The sequence below is a fragment of the Podospora bellae-mahoneyi genome (assembly GCF_035222275.1).
Source record: "Podospora bellae-mahoneyi strain CBS 112042 chromosome 1 map unlocalized CBS112042p_1, whole genome shotgun sequence".
In the NCBI taxonomy this organism is placed as follows: Eukaryota; Fungi; Ascomycota; class Sordariomycetes; order Sordariales; family Podosporaceae; genus Podospora; species Podospora bellae-mahoneyi.
The window spans coordinates 2,809,837-2,831,292 of NW_026946359.1; the positions used below are offsets into that span (position 1 = coordinate 2,809,837).

At 52.9% G+C, this 21,456-nt stretch overlaps 8 protein-coding genes across 8 annotated transcripts; 4 read left to right on the top strand and 4 right to left on the bottom strand.

Moving 5' to 3' along the window:
- Window positions 1-71: 71 nt before the first annotated feature.
- On the bottom strand, window positions 72-3,844 carry TEL2 (telomere binding protein; the record flags this gene model as incomplete). The annotated part of the gene is made up of 3 exons (XM_062874143.1): window positions 2,330-3,844; window positions 1,840-2,274; window positions 72-1,783 (listed from the first exon to the last, which is right to left on the bottom strand). The coding sequence occupies exons 1-3, from the start codon at window positions 3,192-3,194 to the stop codon at window positions 72-74; spliced, it is 3,012 nt and encodes a 1,003-aa protein (XP_062737253.1). The 5' UTR covers window positions 3,195-3,844.
- Window positions 3,769-5,070, top strand: uba3 (NEDD8 activating enzyme; the record flags this gene model as incomplete). The annotated part of the gene is made up of 1 exon (XM_062874144.1): window positions 3,769-5,070. The coding sequence occupies one exon, from the start codon at window positions 3,769-3,771 to the stop codon at window positions 5,068-5,070; it is 1,302 nt and encodes a 433-aa protein (XP_062737254.1).
- A 330-nt stretch (window positions 5,071-5,400) lies between these two features.
- On the bottom strand, window positions 5,401-7,295 carry RPC40 (DNA-directed RNA polymerase core subunit rpc40). Its single transcript, XM_062874145.1, has 3 exons — window positions 7,259-7,295; window positions 6,741-6,967; window positions 5,401-6,669 (listed from the first exon to the last, which is right to left on the bottom strand). Exons 2-3 carry the CDS (start codon window positions 6,783-6,785, stop codon window positions 5,596-5,598), a joined length of 1,119 nt encoding a protein of 372 aa, XP_062737255.1. The 5' UTR covers window positions 6,786-6,967; window positions 7,259-7,295; the 3' UTR covers window positions 5,401-5,595.
- On the top strand, window positions 7,042-9,906 carry NdufS2 (ndufs2, NADH ubiquinone oxidoreductase 49 kd subunit). Its single transcript, XM_062874146.1, has 3 exons — window positions 7,042-8,301; window positions 8,441-9,182; window positions 9,242-9,906. Exons 1-3 carry the CDS (start codon window positions 7,618-7,620, stop codon window positions 9,256-9,258), a joined length of 1,443 nt encoding a protein of 480 aa, XP_062737256.1. The 5' UTR covers window positions 7,042-7,617; the 3' UTR covers window positions 9,259-9,906.
- Window positions 9,907-10,338: 432 nt separating this feature from the next.
- Window positions 10,339-12,108, bottom strand: QC761_108630 (uncharacterized protein; the record flags this gene model as incomplete). Its single annotated transcript, XM_062874147.1, has 1 exon — window positions 10,339-12,108. One exon carries the CDS (start codon window positions 12,106-12,108, stop codon window positions 10,339-10,341), a length of 1,770 nt encoding a protein of 589 aa, XP_062737257.1.
- A 2,170-nt stretch (window positions 12,109-14,278) lies between these two features.
- COQ6 (putative ubiquinone biosynthesis monooxygenase) lies at window positions 14,279-16,510 on the bottom strand. Its single transcript, XM_062874148.1, has 2 exons — window positions 16,116-16,510; window positions 14,279-16,050 (listed from the first exon to the last, which is right to left on the bottom strand). The coding sequence occupies exons 1-2, from the start codon at window positions 16,282-16,284 to the stop codon at window positions 14,753-14,755; spliced, it is 1,467 nt and encodes a 488-aa protein (XP_062737258.1). The 5' UTR covers window positions 16,285-16,510; the 3' UTR covers window positions 14,279-14,752.
- Window positions 16,322-17,440, top strand: QC761_108650 (uncharacterized protein; the record flags this gene model as incomplete). Its single annotated transcript, XM_062874149.1, has 2 exons — window positions 16,322-16,850; window positions 16,908-17,440. The coding sequence occupies exons 1-2, from the start codon at window positions 16,844-16,846 to the stop codon at window positions 17,438-17,440; spliced, it is 540 nt and encodes a 179-aa protein (XP_062737259.1). The 5' UTR covers window positions 16,322-16,843.
- A 1,146-nt stretch (window positions 17,441-18,586) lies between these two features.
- On the top strand, window positions 18,587-21,271 carry QC761_108660 (uncharacterized protein; the record flags this gene model as incomplete). Its single annotated transcript, XM_062874150.1, has 1 exon — window positions 18,587-21,271. The coding sequence occupies one exon, from the start codon at window positions 18,587-18,589 to the stop codon at window positions 21,269-21,271; it is 2,685 nt and encodes an 894-aa protein (XP_062737260.1).
- Between the last annotated feature and the right edge of the window lie 185 nt (window positions 21,272-21,456).

Consider the following 21,456-nt stretch of genomic DNA (forward strand, 5'->3'; position numbering starts at 1 on the left):
CCTGTTTCACCCTCCTACACTCACCTGATCAATGTCATCCCCCAGAACAATCCTCCCATCGCATCACCGCCCTAAAACCCAATCATATCCCCCACCAAAACCAACCTCCACCTCTCCACCGCCTCCCCCAACCTAACCAGCACCCCCGCAGCCAACATCCTCACCCTCTCCTCCTCCCCTTCATCCCCCCCCTTCAAACCTGAAAACACCCTCCCAACCCAATCCTGCGCCTCCACCACCTCCCTCCCCATCTCCCTGCACACCTCCCTCATCCGATCCTCATTCACATCCAGCAATGCCATAAACCCAAACAGCACCGCCCCCGTCAACTGCAAATCCCCCACCGCCTGTGCCCTCACACTCGTATTCAACAACAACCTCCAAAACTCCCCCGTCATCTGCGGCAACGACAGCGTACTAGGTCCAGAAGCGTGGATAATCAACGCCAACGTCTTGAGGTAGAGCGACAAAAGGTAAGGGTTGAATAATATCCCCCTTGTTCGTGACGAGGACGAGTGTAAAGCCGCTTGGAAGCGGGAGATGAGAGGGGAAAAGAAGTATGTTGATAACACACCGGCGGTAAGGTTGGGGATGCTTCGGATTCGGGGCTTGGTTTTGGTTATGTAACGGACTTTCTCGGGGTTGTTCAAGCGCTCTGTAAAAGTGGACAACTTCAGGACGTTGGGACCGGTGGCATTGTCGGCTGCTTCTGCGGCCATTGGTGCGAGGAAGGCGTCGGTTATGGAAGTGGCTATGCCATCTAGGGCGTTTGGGGGGAGGGGTTCAAGAATGGATGACGAAGAGGGTTGATAAACAGAGGTGGATTGGGGTAGGTAAAGCTTCTCGACTTTTTCGGGCAGGGTCTTGGACGGGAAGGCGGAGGCGGCCGAGTAAATAGATGTTTCGAAGCCGGCCAGTTCTCTTGAGGTTAAACCCAAGACGATCAGAACAGAGGCTCGTTGGGAGATGGAGTAATCGCCATCAAAGAATGTTTTGGCGAACCAGGGGGCCATGACCTTTGGCTGGGCGATGACCAGAGCGATCATTCCCTGGAGTCGGAGGTCGTCAAAGTCTTCCATCTCGAACTTGTCGCTTAAGCCGATCAAGAGACCGGCGAGCTCGTCAGCGTGCTCTTTGACCTCTGTTCCGTACTCGGCTTTTCGGCGGATGAGTGTTGGAGCTGTTGTAAGGGCTAACCGCTGAAGGTCGTAGCTTTCTGTGTCACGGAGGTACCGTATCAAGTCCCTGATGTACACTGGAGCCTTTGGCTTGTCCCTTCTGATCAACGTCGGGTCATCATCCGAATCCTCTTCGTCAGACTCAGGCTTTGCGTATGGCACAAGGTCATCCTCCTCCGGCCCTTCTTCATCACTAAGCTCTTCAATGATGAAGCCGGCCTGTGGATGCTGGCCAGTGGGTCTTGGTGCTGTTTTTGCTGCTTTTGATGGGGATGTTTTCCTCTTTGGACGAATTGTCGGCGGCGAGTCAAACAGAGGTTCCATGCTCCCAAACTCATCCGAGACCTGTGTCAATCCCTTGTACCATGTGGCCATCTCCTCGAACTCTCCTTCTGTGTTGAAGTTGAGCCGCTTGTCGCCCTTATCGACCAGGTTAGAGAGAGCCTCGCCCATCCACATGCCCAACAAGCGGGCTTTCTGGTGAGGTGCTGTCAGTCTGTTGGAGATGGCGTTCAACCAAACACTGGTGCGCATCATCAAAGTGAGCTTGATAGGTGACAATCGATGTACATAACCGGCGCTCAGCAATAGAACTTCGGCATGGGCTGCATGTAGAGTTAGCGGCCAGCCTCCCAGCTGTGACCACTGTGCTGGTACTGACCTTCCTGTTGTAGCATTGGTGAATGCTTGATGTAGAGCTGATCTCCAAACTGACTCAAGCTCTTTTCCAGTACAGCAACGATATCATCCCGGTTTTGAGAGACGACGGCTAGTACTGTTCTCCTGATGCCCACCCCTTCGCCAAGACCGGCCCCTGATGAGCTGGTGAGCCATTCCACCAAGTAATTCTTGAGACTCGTGCTTTCGCCGATGATCGATTTGATTGCGCCAGCAACCGCAGATACTATTGGCTTGCTTTCTTCAGAGTCGCAGTGCCCGAGTCGATCGAGATATTTTGAGGAGAACAACTTCAGTATGGAAAACAACACCTTCCGTTGCTCTGTAGGCGGCAGATTGCTCAGCAGCATGCCGAACTTGGACGGGTCTGCTCCTTTCTTCAGCACCAGTTCTCCCAGGACATGCTTGGTCAAGATTTCTGCTTGTAGTTAGTATATGATAGAATGCTTCGTTACCAAGCAGGAGTCACGTACCACCATGACCCAACTTCAGTCCCTTCGAAAAGAGATCCGAACCGAACTTTGGACTCTCAGTGGCCCCATTTGATAACTGCCAGGTAACAATATTTCTCCCCAACCATGCGGTGTACTGCTGTGCATCTGCCACCCAGATCTCATAGTCCCCATCTTTCGCGGCCTTGTTCGCCTTGACGATACTCTCAGCCTCAGCAGCAAGCGAGACAATCCTGCCACCACCAAATAGGGTCAGGATCTCTTGTGCTCTTGGCCTCATTCGCACCGCTGAAGTGACAGCATCAGGGCCAGATGACGCTTTGGCGGTCTGCCAAGCCTCGAGAATCCACCCGTCTCCTTTCAGCAAGCCCTCCAACAGGTCCAAGAGAGTTTCAAGGTTGAGATGAATGTCTGGTCTTTTGAGCTTCCCAGGTCCTTCACTTTCGGCTTTGTATTCTTGTATCAAAGCCCGCAGACGGACTAGAATCGCGTTGATGCCTGTGATACTGGAAAGACAATAAAGGAGGAGTTTGAATCCGGAATTCTTGCTGTCTCCAGCATCTTCTTGGAGTAGAATCCAGTGGTTTGTGACGATTTCCGAGACCAATACCTGGACAAGTTGTGCACTGATGGGACTGGGACGCTTGATGCTGGGAATATCATTTTCTGACTGATGCTTGGAGAGAAATCGTAAAGAGGCGATGAGCTCGTCATAGCTAGGTCGTTGTTTCAAGAGTTCGAGAGCATCTTCTGGTGAAGCAGGGGCGGGTTTGCTTGATGTTGCTGTGGAAGATTTGGGTTGAGAGCTGGCGAGGCCTTGTGGTGTTTCTGATTCTTTCATGTCTGTGATTCGAATGGTGCTCACTGGTGTCAAGAAGTCATCCATGTTGAGCGAATGAGACAGGCAAAGCGTAAACTGGAATTCAATTTTCTAGCGTACAAGTCAGCTATGGACTATACAAGTAGATGAGAGTTCTTAATTACTTTGAAAGTCAACCAACTAGGCCGCCTCCCTTTGACCTAGGTAATTTCCGGTTGTGAAGTTGAGCTCCTCCTGAGCTTTCGTTGGTATCTAGTCAAGTAGATTGTCAGTGTGTTGATGTAGCAGGATGTAATGCCGAGTCTGAAAGAGCAGTTAAAGCTCAAATTCGAAAGTAAGAGGTTCAAACCCAAATTCATATCGGCAGGTCATTCGCAATGAGGCTTGAAACAAGAGCTTACAGCGACTTGCATGGTACAAATGAAAGTAAATAGCGGGCCGCTCTCGCTAAAAGGACGCGGAAACGCCATATCGATAAGCCCCAGGGAACAGCTCCAGGCAGTTTCGGCGCATTGGAGCTTGAACCCTAGCTTCCCCTCCAACCTCCAACCCCACCTGAGACCAAACATCACCACCCAAAGTCAACATCACCAGCCGTCTGCCCTCCCGACCTTACCATCTTCGCAGTACCGCAATCACCATGTCTGCCGGGCCGGCCCACCCCTCCTCTGAACCGGCAAGATGGAAGTATCTCGACAGAATACGCACCCGGCCAGGGCCCTTCACCACCCCGGAGATGTTCAGCGGTGAAACGAGCGCAGAAGCCATGGACAAGATGAAGATCCTCGTTATCGGCGCCGGCGGTCTAGGCTGTGAGCTCCTCAAGAATCTCGCCCTCTCGGGCTTCAAAAACATCCATGTCATCGACATGGACACCATCGACATTTCCAACCTCAACCGCCAGTTCCTCTTCCGCCAGTCAGACGTCGGCAAGTTCAAAGCCGAAGTCGCCGCCGCCTTCGTCGAGAAGCGCGTCAAAGGCGTCAAAATCACCCCACACAACTGCAAAATCCAAGACTTTGACGAGGATTTCTACATGCAATTCCAAATCGTCGTCTGTGGCCTCGACAGCATCGAAGCCCGCCGCTGGATCAACGCCACCCTCGTCAACATGGTCGACGAGACGGTAGAAGACAGCTACAAACCCCTCATTGACGGCGGCACCGAAGGCTTCAAAGGCCAAGCCCGCGTCATCCTCCCAACCATCACCTCCTGCCTCGAATGCCAGCTCGACATGCATGCCCCCCGCGCCGCCGTCCCCCTCTGCACCCTCGCGAGCATCCCCCGTCAGCCAGAACACTGCATCGAATGGGCCCACGTCATCGCCTGGGACAAAGAGAAACCCTTCCCCCAGCTCGACAAGGACGACCCCGAGCACATCACTTGGCTCTACCAAAAAGCCCTCCTCCGCGCAAAGGAATTCAACATCTCGGGCGTGACATACTCCCTCACCCAGGGCGTGGTAAAGAATATCATCCCGGCCATCGCGGCAACAAATTCGGTCATCGCCGCGGCCTGCTGCAACGAAGCCCTCAAAATCGCTACCAACTGCGCCCCTTATTTGGGCTACCCGGAGAATAACTACATGATGTACTCGGGCAACGACAGTATATACACGTACACGTTCAAGCACGAGAAAAAGGACGACTGTCCTGTTTGTGGTGTTTCGGCGAGGGAGTTGGCGGTTGACCCAAAGTGGACGCTGCAGGAGCTGGTGGACTCGTTTGCGGCGAGGCCGGAGGCTCAGCTGAAGAAGCCGAGTGTGAGGGCGGAGGGCAAGACGCTTTATATGCAGAGCCCGCCTAGTTTGGAGGAGCAAACGAGACCGAACTTGGAAAAGACGCTTGCGGAGGGGCTGGGGTTGGTGGATGGGCAGGAGATTGGTGTTACGGATCCTGCTTTTGCTACGGTTTCGTTCAAGTTTAGGCTGAAGTTTACTTGAGTCTGGGACGGAGATTATCTGCGGTCATTTTTCACATTGGGTTTTGCATGGCGTTGGGAGTTTTTGGCTTAAAACAGGGTGAACATGGTGGAAAGGAAAGGGGCGGGTGGGTAGGATGATACCATTTCAAAGTCAGGAGAGAAGAAGCAGGACCTGGGTACATACACATTTTGCAATGGGACAACAGAACCCCAAAAGTAGAATCTAAAGTAGACAAATTAGACACTTCTTTTCTTCTGACACCGATTCTCTAATCTTGGCTTTATAAACATCAAAATAACTACAGTAAAAAAAGCAAAAAACAACCCAAGCCCCCACCCCCCCCAAAGAATCTTTTTTGGTAAAACCCCGCCTCCTTGACGCCGTTGCACCCAAGTATGAATGTCTGAATAGTCTAAGATACCGCGCCCCTCCCCTTTTCGACACCTGCGTGTGATCCCTCCTTTGTAGACAAGAAAAAAAAAGGGGGTTATCCATCTATTTTTCTGTGCCATCTTCACTCTTTCGCAACAACAACCAACAAGCCTACCTGACCATGTTGACAAGCTGCTTCTCCAGCGCCTTCGCCTTGGCCTTCAAATGCGACACCGACTCCAGGAAAATCGCATCGCTCTTCCACTGCCCGGTGCTTTCCACGAGATAGATGAAATGATCCCGTCTCCTGCCAAGCTTAACCTTGTCCTTGAACTCCTCGTGGCGAAGCGCTTCTCTACTGACGGTGTCGCTCTTTGGGTCGACCACAACAGCCTTTAGCTCTCCCTCGTGGCCCTCATACCCTGATCCCTTCTGGGCAGCCTCCTCTGCGGTCACCTTCTCAAGTCCGATGACGCCCTTAGGGAAGCATCTCTGGAACTTTTCGGCATCCCGGCCGAGGATAGGTTGAGTGATGGTGATGGTAGGCATGATACGGTACGAAGCGGTAGCAACAGGTGAGAACTTGGCATGATCCGATCCCACACCCTTGTGCATGTGCATCTGAACATTGATCTCCTGCCCAGGACGAAGCTTGGCAATTAGGATATCTGGGTTCACCGGCCGAATGATGTCCTCGCCCGAGAAATAATCCACCTGGCGACCAATAGGCTTGAACACAATATCCTTTGCATACACATGCGCATGATGATACAACTTGGTGGGATCCGCCTCGTTCGGATCAGCGTTCTCGTTGTGCTCGCACTTGACGTTCAGCTCGAGCGCGACGGTGTTGAAGTCCTTGCATTCAGCCGGGTCGCCGTTGGCGGGCTTCCGATACCACTTAAGGAAGTCGGTGAGCCCTTCGCGGCCGCCGGTGAAGGGGATGAGGCCCAGGCGGTGGGCGAGAACCTCATCTTGGATGACCGAGGTGTTGTTCCAGACGAAGACGTTTTCGATGGCGAGGGTGGGCACGTCGGCGATCATGATGCGGCGGAAGGCGTTGGCGATGGAGGCGTCGATGCCGATGAGGGAGAAGGAGGCTTCGTGGGGGTCGTTTTGGTGGAATTCGACCGAGAAGCCGCGCTTGAAGCGCTCAATATCCCAGGCGTGGTCTTCGCCGGGGTAGTGGCCGGGGAAATCGGTCGAAGAGACATCGGTTACGGTCTCGAGGTTGACGCCGACGATCTGTTTGGTGAGGGTCAGTTTGAGGTCTGGGAGGTGTTTGATCTAGGCAGAGATGGATGAAGGCAACAGACCTTGCGCTTCTCGAGCTCCTCCTGGGTTGGCGGTTTGTGAGGCATTGTGACTGTTTGGGATGGTTGTGGTGGGGTGTGTGTTGCTGGCTGTCGCAAAGCCGCTGGGAATTTCTTGAGCTCTGGTCGGCTCGCCGCGGCAGAATTTTTGGAATCTCAAAAGTTTGGCGGGGACTTTTTGACCGCCTTTGACGGACCCACTGATAAGCTTGTAATAGGGGTGGTCTGTGCTTCTCGAATTAATATTCTGGCCCAATGTTGACATCAGAAGCTCCTTCTGCTATATTTGCAATGAGAAATCAACGATATGAAACAGAGGTACGACTCCGTCGTACTTGCTTTTTTCCCGAGCCGTACTTTCCCAGGTCTCAACATTGAAGGACATTATTATGCCTGACCAATTCTAAACCCTCATTGGCTTCTCACACAGTCCATAGGGTAGTTCACTTGAAGATGTAGGTGAGCATGAAATGAGGCTATAAACAACCAGATATGAACTTGAAATCATCAACACCTCATACCTTCATGTCATGCAACCGTGGGTAGCACAAATACCTGTGACGTCGTGAGGCTCTCGATGAGGTGAGGTTGAAAGTGACATGATTGTCCAATGAGACGCCCCTCAATTGACCCCTGCGCGGATTAACACCCTGCCGGCTCTCGAGCTCCCGTCCAATCAGCAAGCTTGGGCTGGTGCCACTTGCTTTGATGCCAGTGACGGCTTCGACTGTGAAAGAGCCTCCCCACCCATATCCCAAGCTCGCCTCAGTGCTAGCCATTGACGCCGGAGAAGAGGCCGCATCTGCGCGAGTACGCAATCCGGCCCCCCTAACCGACGACACCACTTCAATACCCCCCCATCCCGAATCCCCTCACAGAAATGGCGTCGCTGTACAGACTCGCCGGCCGCAGCGCCAAGCGCCTCTGTCAAAGGCCATCGTCGCCCTTCCTCACCACTCCGGCCTTCCCTGCTTCCCGCGCTTTCTCCGCGTCGGCCCTCCGAAGAGCTGGCGAGATCACCTGGGAGGGCACCCGCCTGACCCCTACCAACCCCGACTTCGAGGCCGTCGCCGACCCCTACAAGCACATCATCGGCGCCCGGGAGGAAGCCCCCTCAAAAGTCCCTCTCGACACCGAGAACTCGGTCGACGACCGCAAGGTCCGTCACTACACAGTCAACTTTGGTCCCCAGCATCCTGCCGCCCACGGCGTGTTGCGTTTGATTCTGGAGCTGTCTGGTGAGGAGATCGTCCGTGCCGATCCACACGTTGGTCTTTTGCACCGTGGTACCGAGAAGCTGTGCGAGTACAAGACATATCTCCAGGCCCTGCCTTACTTCGACCGTCTCGACTATGTTTCCATGATGACCAACGAGCAGTGCTTCTCGCTCGCTGTTGAGAAGCTGTTGAACGTCGAGATTCCCGAGCGCGCCAAGTTCATCCGCACCCTGTTTGGCGAGATCACCCGTATCTTGAACCACTTGATGTCCGTCTTGTCGCACGCCATGGATGTTGGCGCTCTTACACCTTTCTTGTGGGGTTTCGAGGAGAGAGAAAAGCTCATGGTGAGTTCACTTCTTGACGTTGGCACTGGCATATCACTAGAGAGGGAACATGGTGAAACACAATGCTGTTGTTCGATTCAAATTCCACCGCAATAACTCCTTAGCTCCCAGAATGCTAATATACAACCCCTCCTCGTAGGAATTCTATGAGCGCGTCTCTGGCGCCCGTCTCCACGCTGCCTATGTCCGCCCCGGCGGTGTCCACCAAGACATCCCCATGGGTCTCCTCGACGACATCTACCAATGGGCGACGCAGTTCGGCGACCGCATCGATGAAACTGAGGAAATGCTGACGGACAACCGCATCTGGATCAACCGTCTCAAGGGCGTCGGCGTCGTCTCGGCCGCCGAGGCCATCAACCTCTCCTTCACGGGCGTCATGCTCCGCGGCTCCGGCGTCCCCTTTGACATCCGCAAGTCCCAGCCCTACGACGCCTACGACCAAGTCGAGTTCGACGTCCCTGTCGGTGTCAACGGCGACTGCTATGACCGCTACCTCTGCCGCATGGAGGAGTTCCGCCAGTCGCTGAGAATCATCCACCAGTGCCTCAACAAGATGCCTGCTGGTCCTGTGAGGGTGGAGGACTACAAGATCTCGCCTCCCCCCAGGAGCGCCATGAAGGAGAACATGGAGGCCTTGATTCACCACTTTTTGCTGTACACCAAGGGGTATGCGGTGCCGCCGGGAGATACCTACTCTGCGATTGAGGCGCCGAAGGGTGAGATGGGTGTTTATGTTGTGAGTGACGGGAGCGAGAGGCCCTACCGGGTGCACATTCGGGCGCCTGGGTTTGCGCACTTGGGTGGGTTTGATCACATTTCCAAGGGGCATTTGCTGGCTGATGCTGTGGCGGTGATTGGTACGATGGATTTGGTGTTTGGTGAGTTATTTCCCCCTCTTCCCATCTTCTGCTGAGAATTGTGCTAATGAATTGTGCAGGTGAGGTTGATCGGTAAATAGCTGGTAGAGTTGTTGAAAATTCAGTGTTGTTGCATCATCAAAATTTGACCAGTTCCGTTTTGGGGTGGTAGATCTTTGGTGATGCTGAATAGGGGTTAGATGGGGAACCTGCATGTTTGTCTTTTCCTCTTGTTGCTGAAAAGGGAATAGATAGACGAGAAAAGGGGAGGGGAGGTTTGTGTATATTGCTGTTTCGAGAAGTCAGTCGTCGTTGTCGTAAACGAGTCGCCTTTTTCTCTTTTTTAGGCCGAGAAAGAACGAAAGAAAGAAATACCATGGTCGTGATGAAAATGAACTCGGCGCTGGCAAGGTTTTGATAATGATGACGAACTGTAGGGGGCTCTGCTACATTGCTGGGTGTTATTGGTACCCGTTAAAGGGGGGAGTGACGGCTCGAGTAGGTGGTCTGATGCCTTGTGGTGACGGCTGTAGGCATTTCGAGAGAGAGAAGAAGGCTTGCAAATGGATCTCATAGGCATCGAACCCATGTTGGGAGGCGTGCTGATATGTTGACTAGGCCTGTCTGTAATAATTCGAGGTCTGTTGATGTTGGTTGTTGCCTCGAAAAGTTAATCCGAGGCGTGAAATAAATCGCAATCGGCCTGGTGAGATAACTCAAAGGCGTTGAATTGGATGTTGGAGGCGTTGATCTTTTGGTAATGAGGCCTGTTTGTTTTGTGTGAGGCGTCCAAAAAGATGATTGAGGCGTGGTAATTTGATTGGGGGGTATGAGTTGCAAGGAGGAAGGGCATTGAGATCTTGGAGGAGGGGAGGGTTGATGGGTGTATCCTGCCGTGTCGTATGGAGAAGGGAGAAAACGATGGGAGATGTGAAATTGGTGGATGGGTTGGTTCCGCTTCCAGAAGGGGTGCCCTTCGTGTTTTGGTGTTTCTGGTGTAATAGGTTAGGATTATGGGGAACTAGCTTGGGAAGGGGGTTTGGTAAGGTACTTACGATAGATACCTATGCTCCTAGTTACTGTATGCAATGAATCTCTTGTTCCCAAACTAAAAAAAAAAAAAAAAAAAAAAAAAAAAAAAAAAAAAAAGGTTTTGTGGAATGTGAGAGGGAGTTGTTCAGAGAACAGCTCCGGCAGAGTGTCTCCGCTGGGGGACACGGGGGACTTCGACCTCGAGGAGGTTTCTGTCGTCGTTGTCGTCGACGGCGCTCCCGTCTGCGGCTCCGTAGGCCATGTCGGATTTGGAGTCGAGGGTTTGGTCATAGTCGTACTCGATGGTGCCGACTGGGTTGGCTTCGACCACGGTGATCACAATGGTGGGCAGCTCGTGAGGAGTAGCTGGGCGAGACTGCCTCTGGACACAGTCCTTCCAGGGGGGCATGTGGGCACCGCCGCCGATGGGGATGCCGCAGATTGGTGTGCCGACGTGTTCGACGTGGGAAGGGTCGTCGAAGCTGGAGTAGTCCATGCCTACGACGTGGTAGGGCCCGCCGGCTTTGGATCTGGTCCGAGACTCGCTGTGAGGCTGTAGCCAGGGGTAGGCTCCTTCGGGGATCGTGTTGGTGTAGCTTGCAATTGTTGCGAAGGCTGGGTTGGCAAACTGGGGCAGCTGTTGTAGCTGAGGCGGGTAGGAGGCTTGGTAGCCTTGAGGCTGTTGGTAACTGCTACTGGAAGCAGTGGGATAGTAGCTTGTCGACTGGGGAGCTACATTGCCGGTTTGAACGTATTGATTGGAATATGGGTCATAGACCCAACCTTGCTGTGTAGCTGGAGTCGAACTAGGCGCCATGGAGGCGTACTGGGCAATGGTATATTGCGTTTGGCCTTGAGAGAAGCCAGCCTCGCGAGGCAAGAGGCTTTTTTGGCTTCTATCCTTTCCAAGATCTTCTCCTTGGGAGTTCCGTCGATTGAAAAAAGACTGGCTCTTGTGCTGCCCGCGCCTTCTCCCCATCCGCCGATATCCCTGCTCGCTGGACTCGGCAAAGGTCGTGGTAGGTTGGGGTATGGCGGCAGAGCCATGGGGGGGCTTCACAGCGCGCTTGTTAGGATAGGACATACCCTCCTCTTTAGGCTTGACTTCGAAGCTGCCAAACACCCTCTCAATCTCCTTGATACGCTGGGCGATGACCTCAGCTTCGGACGTAGAACTACCCAGGCGAGGTCTAGCCACGGTCTTCTGACCCTCGACAGCATCCTCCTGATCTCTCCACCACTGGATCAACTTCCAGTCTTCAGAAGTCAACTCCTCGTCCGAAATCTGAGGATTGAAGGGCCCGAAAACAATCCGGCAGTTGCATTTGCCCGTCTCGTGAAGGATGCGGTGATCAGCTCGCCATTCACCGGCATACAGACTCTTCAGCCGAAGCTGAACATGAGCTGCCCCGTCCTCGGTGATACTCTCACGATAGAGAGGGGGAGCAGAACTGCCTTGGGGAATGACAGCGCCAGTACTGATCACATCTCTCTCCTTACCCTTCAACTTCTTTGATTTAGCCGGCTTGACGGCGTCAAGACCGGGATCAGAGGACCGGCTTCCAACTGAGCCATCTGTGATAGCCAGCGGAGCACCATCCTTCTCATCTTTTTCTTCGGACTCGACGCCATCGACCCCGATAGCCCGGGGAGTGTTCAAGAGGCCCTGGAATACCACTTCACAGCCACAAGCCCCATGCTCATGAAGCCAACGGTGCTCATTCTCTCTGATGATAACCCAGCGAGAATGGACGCAACGCTCACAGGCCGCGCAGCAGGTCTCGGCATAGTATGCCCTATCCGGGCGCTTGTCACAGACAGGGTTGACATGCCCTTCTGTCGTCAACGGGCAGGTGACCAACACCGGGGGCGAGCGGTGGGCACACTGGTAGACGATGTACTCTCGGATACACATCGTGAAGGCTTCGCTAGAGCTGGTCAGTGAAGGGCTTTCAAGTTAGGATAGGTTCTGAACACTTTACCTGGTTTTCTGACCGTTGGTCGGTCGTTTTCTTCCGCTCGTTGCGGTGTGTAGGCCTGCTTCGTGGCCGGCTTCTTCCGAGAGGCTTCGAATGGGAGATATTAAAAACTACTGGCTTCCGAACTGTTCGCAGACTGGCTATTAAGACCAACTGGCTATGATTCCGAAGCAGGACGTGGCCGTGATCGTTTGTTGGGGTAGGTTTCGCAGGAAAGGGGTCCACTTACTTGGACCACGTCGGTCTCTGTCGGTATCTGTGGGACTGTTGTTGTTCTACCACGAGAAGAAAACATTAGCTGACTGAATAGTGAGAGAGGGAGGCCACCGAGGGTCTTCAGTTAGCCACGAGAGGCGTGGCAATGGCCGACCGAGGCTTCTAGACCCATGGGGGGTCGAGAGAAGTCGACTGGGGAGCTTCCGATGGAGATATCGGTCTAGGTAGTTCAAAGAGGCTTACAGTACGTGATTAGAGTGTAGATGAAGTGAAGGGTAATTGAGGATTGTAGAGGGATACTTACAGAAAGGTGGTGGATTGCGAGAGGGAAGAAAAAGCCCCCACTTTCTGGTGGTTGGTGTTGTGTTGTAGAAGGAAAGTCGGGGAATCCTGGACACCTAGGTAAAATACTAGGTCAGTTCCGATCTAGGAACAGAGTAATAGAACGGCAAGAACGTTGCTCCCGAAGGAGCCCTTCTATGGAGCACAATAGCTAGGTCAATGAACCGAGAGACCCAACACGTCATATGCCTAGAAGATTAACTCTGCGGTCCTTGACATGAAATTAGACCTGACAGGGAGGAATAGGAGAGAAAATGGTAGTTAGCTATGTTTGACCTATCTTCATCCAAGCATCATACTATGCCAGCGTTCGTGAACGAGGCATATCCGTTCTTGAAAGCTATGTTGGCGTTAGAACACGCTGTGCTGTCGTTCAAGAACGCTATGCTTGAGTTCGAAGGCAATTTGCCCTCGCCTGAGCACGCTAAACCATCATCCAAACACGAGGTATATTCGCTCCAGCGCGATATTTGGCCATTGTCCAAGTACGAGACACATACGCTCCAGCGCGACACTTGGGCGTTTTGGAACGATAAGTAACCTCAGCCTCCTCTCTCATATGTCTCTTCTTCATGTTGTAGAAACCAAGAATCCCCAGGGAATCCCTTCAAAGGGCCTTGGTTGATTACACGACAACTGTTACCGTATCCCTTGCTTCGCATGCCGGCGTTGTAAAAATCATTGACTTGCCAGAGCCAACGCTGGCCCAGTGGGCTTAAGGGTAAAATGCATCTTACATTATACTCCAGTTATAACGGACGAGGTAGATGGGTAGCGAAGATAGGGCCGAGACCGCGGTTACTTAGATAGCAAGCTTCTATTTATCATCTTTCTGGTCAACAAAACGCACAAGGTAGCCGGTTCTTCATCCAGAAATACAAACCGAAGTAACGAATCAGGAAGGAGAAAAGTCAACACAGTCGACCCAGCGATCAGACCAGCCAGACCAGGTTGTTAAAGAGAAATACCCGGTCAACCACTCCCGTGTCATGGTTGAGTTTAAAACTGCGCTTCAAATCGACATTTTACTCCTCCTGACTATCGACAATTAGCGAGGGCGTTGGAAGCTATGCGAAAGCACCCGGTGTAGAAGGTGGGGGATCAACAACATAGCCCCATCCACGACCTACCTACTATAAAGGAACCTGGCTCCAAATTCTGTCTTGTCTACTCCGTCAGGCTTGAATACGACTCCTTGATATCGAGCCCGCTAAACAATTGTGCTTTGGAGGGGGGGCGGGGAGGGATTCATAGCTTGAATTGTTGAAATTCAGTCTGTAAGGGTTCGAGAGCGATGTGTTTGGGTTTGCAAATAATTTCGAGTCTGCGTGTGAGGACGATGTATCCACCGCCCGAGCATGCCAAATCTGCATTCGGGAATGTTCTATATAGGTGACCTTGCAATCGTCAGATGGTATGTGATTCTTTAGCAAATTGGCGGCAAAATTAGCGTTTATGGGCGAAAAAATTGTTCTTGCTCACCGGTCTATAGCTAGCACTTGGCCACGCTGCTCTGGGGAAATGCCCTGTTTTGATTGATAAAAACCCCTAAAGAAGCGCTAGGCTGCTGGATGTCTTCTTCAAGATGATATGGGCAAGCACTAGAATTGTTGAACTCAATTCTCGAAACAGTGTAGAGAAACGCTGCAAGAAAAGAGACAATAGTTTCGAGACCGCAAAGAAAATGCTACCTAGGCATACCCCACGCTATTCGGCACCCATCGAGGATATCAAAACTCGAAACTTCAACAAGCCACCTTCAAAAGGGCAGGAGCGATCACAAGGGGCAGGCACGTAATCGTCCGGTCTCCGGCATCTCACTGAAATCGGGCACTTGGACTCGGTATCAACACTCAGCAATACGACTTCCACGTCAAGGGCATTCATCCCATGCCAGATCTGACCCACCACATGACATTCCAGGCACGGGAGACAGAACGAGGTATTATAATACATATTCAGCATAATTGTACAACAGGACTAGGACCAAATGTTGACAAGCGGGGTATCATAGATCGCCTCTCAAAAGAGCTTCATCCCATTCCCGGCCGCCTGGTTCATGACAAAGGTTTTCAGGGGTCCGAGAGCGTTGACGGCGGACAGCCCCAACGATCTCAATGGCACCAGAGGTCCGCTGCCAAAGGAGTACAGCTTGTGGAGCTTATCGCAGACTCCGAGGAGGACGTGATTGGCGGCATATCGTTCAGAAACATATGACTCCAACGACATGCCCACACCGATATCTTGCCCATGTGTAACAGCGTACTCGATGGTCTTTGCGAGACTTTGTACGTCGCCCTGACCTTGGTTCAAACCTTGACCGGCAAGCGGGTGAATGGTGTGAGCGGCGTCACCGACTAGGGCCACTCGTTCGGCAACATAGGTGTCCGCGTGTCGTAACTTCAGGGGAAAGGAAGCAACTGTGCCTTCTTGGACGCCCGTGACAACCTGAGGAACTGCGCGGTGGTCAACAGGAGTGTGTTCCATTCTCCATGAATATTCTTCCTCTTGTCCAGATTTCTGAGTGTGCATGTATTCCAGGTCAACTGTACTTAACGTGAAGGCAGCATTGACCATGGCGGTGAAATCCTTCGGCGAGAGGCTCTTGAGAAGGGCCGCGTTGCTCGGCGTGGTGGACCAGACCAGTGTAGAGTATTTGCCAGGCATTGGCAGCATGGCAACTGGGCCAGTCGGTAGGAACCTTTGATAAGCAATCTTGGTGAACTCACCACCCCAGCCCTCACCTTCCAATTCCACAGTCGCTACCACACCATGGCGGTTGTAATCCCATCCCTTGGCCTCGATATTCGCAAAGGACCTCACAGGGCTGTTGGCTCCATCCGCCCCAACCAGAAGCCTGGCACAGAGTTGCTTCCCCCCAGACAGCTGTACTACCGGCCATTCCCGCAGATCCAGTTCCTCTGTTTCCTCGCCGTGTGTGATATTTTCCACCCTTGTGTTGTCGAAGGTAGACACTCCACCAAGCTCCTCCAGCCGCTTCAGCAGACCAGACGTCAGATTCATGTTCTCTGTCATGTAGGCAATTGTTGTTCCGGTATTTGGGGCAGCACCCGCCCAGTCGAATTCGATCCTAGCGCCAGTTACTCCATCCCAGACTTGCATCTCCTGATATGGCTGTACCCGGTCTCGGGCCATGTGCTCCCATGCCCCAATCTGCTCGAGAAACTTGACCGAGGAGGGCGTGAGGGAGCTGCATCGATTCGAAAACTTGGTTGGTGGAAGGCTCCATGATCTGATTTTGGAGAGATCTTGGGCTTCGACAAGGGCAACTCGGAGGTGGGAGGTGTTGGGGTTTGCGCCTGGAGAGGCTACGGTTAGAAACACCGTTCGGATGGTCAGGAATGTACAGTACGGAAAGACTCACGTAAAGCAGTCAAGAGACTGAGACCAGCAGGCCCTCCACCCACACATACCACATCGTAGATATCCGGTCGAGGGGGAGCACTGGAGTAGTTGCGCCAGAGCGGTTGCCGAGCGCTCCGAACGCAGCTTTGGCACACATATACCGCTCGTCTTCTGAGGAGAGCTTCCATGTTGTCTTTGGAAGCCCAGGTGCTTTCTTGCACCAAACTGGGCCTCAATTGCTTTCAATGCTTCAACAAAAGAAGGTGGGATGAGGTTGCGAACAAGGATCTAAGCTCCACTTTATGACATTGAGTAGAGTTTGGTAGCCAACCCTAACCCTGGTTCCGCTCGTACTTGAAAGCCATCTCGCGATTCAAACATGGCGATGGCTTTGTGAAGCTGCCAATTCAAGCTCCTTTGGTGGGACTTGCGCCGAGATAAATGATGAGATCCAGTTCAGTGGTAACCCGAGGCCAAGCTAGTGACTGCCGATGCGGCGCGACTGGTGCGTTTCACATCATCACCCGTCCGCAGCTTTCCTTGGTTCTCATTTCCTGATCCTCGCGTTATAAGCCCACCAACTCTCATGCGCAGTGCCTCCGGTTACTAGATCTCACAACCCCATGGTCACATCAAATTCATACCAAGCGTCTGTATTGACCTAGTTTTGACTCCGCACTCGGAAACTGCAACAGACGGCCATTTACGACTCCTAAACCACCTATCCAGCTCGCACAACTCACCAACATGTCTTGTACGTTCCTCCTCTCTTCCTTTTACAGACAACGGACAACGGTCTAACAATCCCCAGTCCTAACCACAACCACCAACCTATCCCACTCCTCCACCCTCCCAGAAGGAACCACCCACTCCCTCGCCCTCTCCATGCTCTCAGACTACGAATTCTTCCTCTCCTGCGACCCCGTCCTCGATTCCTTCAAACCCCTCCCACCAAATCCCTCTCCTGACCTTCCCTCAAGTATCACGTCCCAAATCCGAACTGATACCCACCAACAACAGGGTATCTCCTACACCGTCATCGACATTGTACACACCACAATCTGGGACTCCAAAGTCGTCAGCACGTACGAGTTCACCGACATTACCAATGGGGTCTTTGTTCGAATCAAGTCACCGATGGGGATAGTCATGGATACAGTATGGCAAGTTAGGGAGAAGCAAGATAAGAAAGGGGAGTGGGAGCTGGTGGAGGACTTGGAGATAAGGTGTAACCGGCTGTTGGTGGGTGTGGTGAAGGGGCAGTGTGAGGAGGGGTGGGGGAAGATTCATGGGAAGATGATTAAGAGGTTGGAAGAGGATATCAACAAGGCAGGTGGGAAGTGAGTTGTTGAGAGAGGTACGGTAAGGTACCCAGGTAGGTAGGTTGGATTAGGTTGATTGTAACAGAAACTGTTGACGGTCGGAGTTTAGTTTAGCGCCAGAGCAAGTCTAGAAATACAGTCATAGAACCGACTCTACAACTACACTCTACAACTACACTCTATAACTACACTCTCCAACTACACTCCATACAAAACTGGACCACTACAACTACCACTCCCCACGAGCCAATAAGCGGCCCCAGAATACCATAGCGTCAATCATCATAAGCCCAGCAAAGAGGTCGCTCTAGAAAACACACTCAAGCTGCTCCCAAGGAAAGAACGATGTGACACGTGCACGTGAACCTACAAACGGGATTCCGCCGACCCACAACTTTGAAGCTGGCTCAAACTCCGTTTCACAACCGGACGCCCCGTTTTTCCCAAACGGATTGATGACGCTAGGCCCGTTTCAGATAAACGCCCAATCTGATCATGTCGGTGAGGCACACCTTCTAAGCTGGGAGTTTGGTTCAACAACATGAAGTGTGGTTGTGTTGTTTTTTTGTTTTGGTGATTCAGGTAAGTAATTGTTTCTGTTTTTCTTTGCTATGAGGGTTGGAAATGGGATTTGGGAGTAGGAGAAAGGGGCGCGCGGATGGAGGGACGGGATGAAAAGAGTTGGGGGATCCGAGCTGAGAATTGAGCCATGATGGAAAGAAGGGCTGGCTTACAGCCCTGATAGCCTCACGCATCAGGACATCATCCGCAGAGCCCCTCAGCTCAACGTTGACGTCATTTGGGGATTATTTGCAATTGGATTCATGGCTGACAAATCGACAGAAATCTGTTTGGCGCTCTCACTCTTCTCTTGCCAAAGATTGGGCTTCATAGGGGACGGTCACAACCGCCCTCTTCTCAGAACGCCAAGGCTGGCTACTCTTGCCTCTCTGACAACATCCCAAAGGAGTAGTACACAAGCCTCTGGCTGTTCATGAGGTGGCGATTCTGAAGCTCCCCTCGGTAGGTAAACACTGGGCTCTCGTTGTTCCATTCCAAAGTCGAGAGTCACCTGTGATGTCGACACACCCCGGCCACTAACCACAAGCAGACCAACAACGGCAGTCTTTTATCAACAAATCTGCCATTTTCCACCACAACAGCCAAGATGTCGAACCTCCAAGTACGCAACTCAGACTACTTCTCTTCTGCCACCCGGCAGAAGGCCATGGAGGACGCAAAGAAGATGCAAGCATCCGTCCAAGATGAATGCGTCAAGGCCGGAAAAGAAGTACCGCCATACCTCCTTCAGGAGCTGATAGGGAAGGGAAGCTTTGGTCGGGTGTACAAGGCGACTGATTTGAACACGAAAGCCCTGGTGGCCGTCAAAATCATCGACATTGAAGAGAGCGACACCCTCAACCCGAAATTGGCTGATACCTACAGCGAGTTCATGAAGGAAATCAGCGCCCTCAAAATCCTCAGCGACAGTGGGGCGAGAAACATCAACCTCATTCTCGATGCGCTGCCAGTCGGTCAGGCCATGTGGATGGTGACAGAGTACTGCGCTGGAGGCAGTGTGGCGACCCTCATGAAGCCGACAGCTCCGGGAGGCTTGCAAGAGAAGTGGATTATTCCGATTTTGAGAGAGGTGGCGGAGGCTGTGTATTGGGTGCACAAAGAAGGCATCATTCACCGCGACATCAAGTGCGCCAATGTGCTGGTCACAGAGAGCGGAGCGGTTCAACTATGCGATTTCGGCGTTGCTGGCATTGTTGAAACGAAGCTTGATAAGCGGTCGACCTTTATCGGCACGCCTCACTGGATGGCCCCCGAGCTGTTCGACCCTGTGCCTTCTTACAGCACACCCGTCGACATCTGGGCCTTTGGTTCTCTGGTGTATGAGATTGCGTCTGGTCTGCCTCCCAACGTCATGCAAGGGTTTAACATACCCCAGCTTGGCAATTACATCAAGCATAACGCCCCACGGCTGGAAGGTGATCAGTACTCGGACCAGATCAAGGATCTTGTTGCTTTCTGCTTGGTCGAAGACCCAGCAAAGCGACCGACTATTGAGCAGGTTCAACGGCATCCATATATTGCTAATACCGAGGGCACACATCCTACCTCGAACCTTGCCAACCTCGTAAAGGCCTACAAGCTCTGGGAAGGACAGGGAGGCATCAGAAAGTCGCTCTTTGCTCCTGTTGGCGCGCAGGGCCCGTCCGACTACACGTCCACTGCTTTGGCCAACGATGAGTGGAACTTCAGCACGACAGTCGACTTTGACCAGCAGCTCATGAACACTGATGCCCAAGCAGTGTATGATGTCTACGGCACAAACGTGGAGTTTGACTTTAATGAGCAGTTTGCACCCCCTCCCAAGCAGAAAGCGCGGCGTCGCCTACCTCCCCAGTTGCAACCAGCCGTCAAGGCTCCCCTCGAAAAGCTCTTTGATCCCAACACAATCTCGGGCTACGAAGAGAACTCTCGTGCGTATTACGGCAGACCCCCACCTCCCCCAACCTCAACATCTGATCTTCCGTTGAGGGACGATTCTCTTCATTCCACCTTGCGAGAGTCCCTCATCGATCTCGACATGTCTTTCGATGGCGATGATCTCTCTCAGTTTGTCGACATCGAAACCAACATGGAAACCATCCGCGCCGGCATGCGAGCTCCCAGCGAGTCAGATTTTGCGGAGAACACCCTCACCGCGGCCGACAGCAACAACAGCAACGACCTGAACAAGCCTCCCCGAAGTGACCCTGCAGACTTCAACCCCAACCGCCGCACCCAAGACTGGAAATTCCCCTCCATGGCAGCCCCCGCATCAGCTACATCAGAAATGTTCCGCTTCCCAGCCATCAGCGAAGACAGACCTGGCCCCCTCGCCCCAGCACCCACCAACGACCGCCCCCCTCTCATTCACCACCAAACCGATCCCTTGGGTATGCACTCAGAGCCCTACGTCGAGCTCATGACCCCCAACCAATTCCAAGACAACCGCGCCTCTGTCGGGAGTCTGATCGACCTTGACGAAAGTCTCGCCATGCCGGAGTACACAAGACCGTCAACCGCCAACAGCGACGTCGCCTCCATGGCGGGATCTGACATCGGCGGCGCCAACCCCTTTGACCTCGAACGCCACGCCTCGCTGTATCAACCCTTCCAAACCAACAGCACCAACGGCAGCTTCGGCGGGAGTGTTGGACCACCGAGCGGCATCAGGGAACCGTCCATTTACATATCTGACGACACGGATTTCTCTCGTCTTAGTCTGGCGAGCGCACCCGAGGATCAGATTGTGATTCCGGACTTTAGCACGCCGCCGCCGAGCAGTGTTAATGGTGGGGGTGGGGGTGGGGGCTCGAGGGCGCAGTCGAGGGCGCATTCGAGGGCGGATAGTTATGATGAGGATGGATATTCGGCTAATGAGTATGGCGGTGATTCGGAGTATCTGACTATGATGGGTGGTGGTGGGTCGACGGGGGGGAGTGGGAGGAGGTCGAGGGCGCAGAGTAATGCTAGTGTGCAGTTGCAGCTGCCGAGGATGTTGGGGATGAGCGGTAATGGGGGGGAGTATAGTGATAGGAGGGGGGAGAGGATGGTGAATGGGGGTGGGATGAACATGAATGGTGGTGGGATGGGGATGGGTGGCGAGATGCCTGCGCTGCCAGGGCCGCCGAATGCGAGGGTGATGCAGGGGATGGCGAGTAGGGAGGAGACGAGGGAGGATGTGATGAGGTTGTTGTCGAGCTTTTCGGAGCATTTGAGCTTTGCAAATGTGCATGTTTCTGCGTTGCCGGTGAGGGCAGGGCGGAGAGGAAGTGAGACTTATGCTCCTTCTTGAATTGCAGGCATTATTCAAGATGACGAAATCATGTTCACATTGGTATTAAGGTCTATTGTAATCAATGATAATAAACTTGGAAGTTTTGGCAATGTTAAAATGGCTGGTCGGGTGTGAGGATGGAGGGACTGGAAAGATAAAGGTTGGGAAGCGGCAGCCAAGTTTTGAAGGCGAGAGGATCATAT

Excerpts from the sequence above, each read along its gene's own strand:
- RPC40 (XM_062874145.1), bottom strand. The coding sequence starts at position 6,785 with ATGCCTCACAAACCGCCAACCCAGGAGGAGCTCGAGAAGCGCAAG. Across the intron at positions 6,670-6,740 it reads AGGAGCTCGAGAAGCGCAAG|ATCGTCGGCGTCAACCTCGA; the intron begins GTCTGTTGCCTT and ends CTCACCAAACAG.
- NdufS2 (XM_062874146.1), top strand. The coding sequence starts at position 7,618 with ATGGCGTCGCTGTACAGACTCGCCGGCCGCAGCGCCAAGCGCCTCTGT. Across the intron at positions 8,302-8,440 it reads AGGAGAGAGAAAAGCTCATG|GAATTCTATGAGCGCGTCTC; the intron begins GTGAGTTCACTT and ends CCCTCCTCGTAG.
- COQ6 (XM_062874148.1), bottom strand. The coding sequence starts at position 16,284 with ATGGAAGCTCTCCTCAGAAGACGAGCGGTATATGTGTGCCAAAGCTGC. Across the intron at positions 16,051-16,115 it reads CAGTCTCTTGACTGCTTTAC|GCGCAAACCCCAACACCTCC; the intron begins GTGAGTCTTTCC and ends TAGCCTCTCCAG.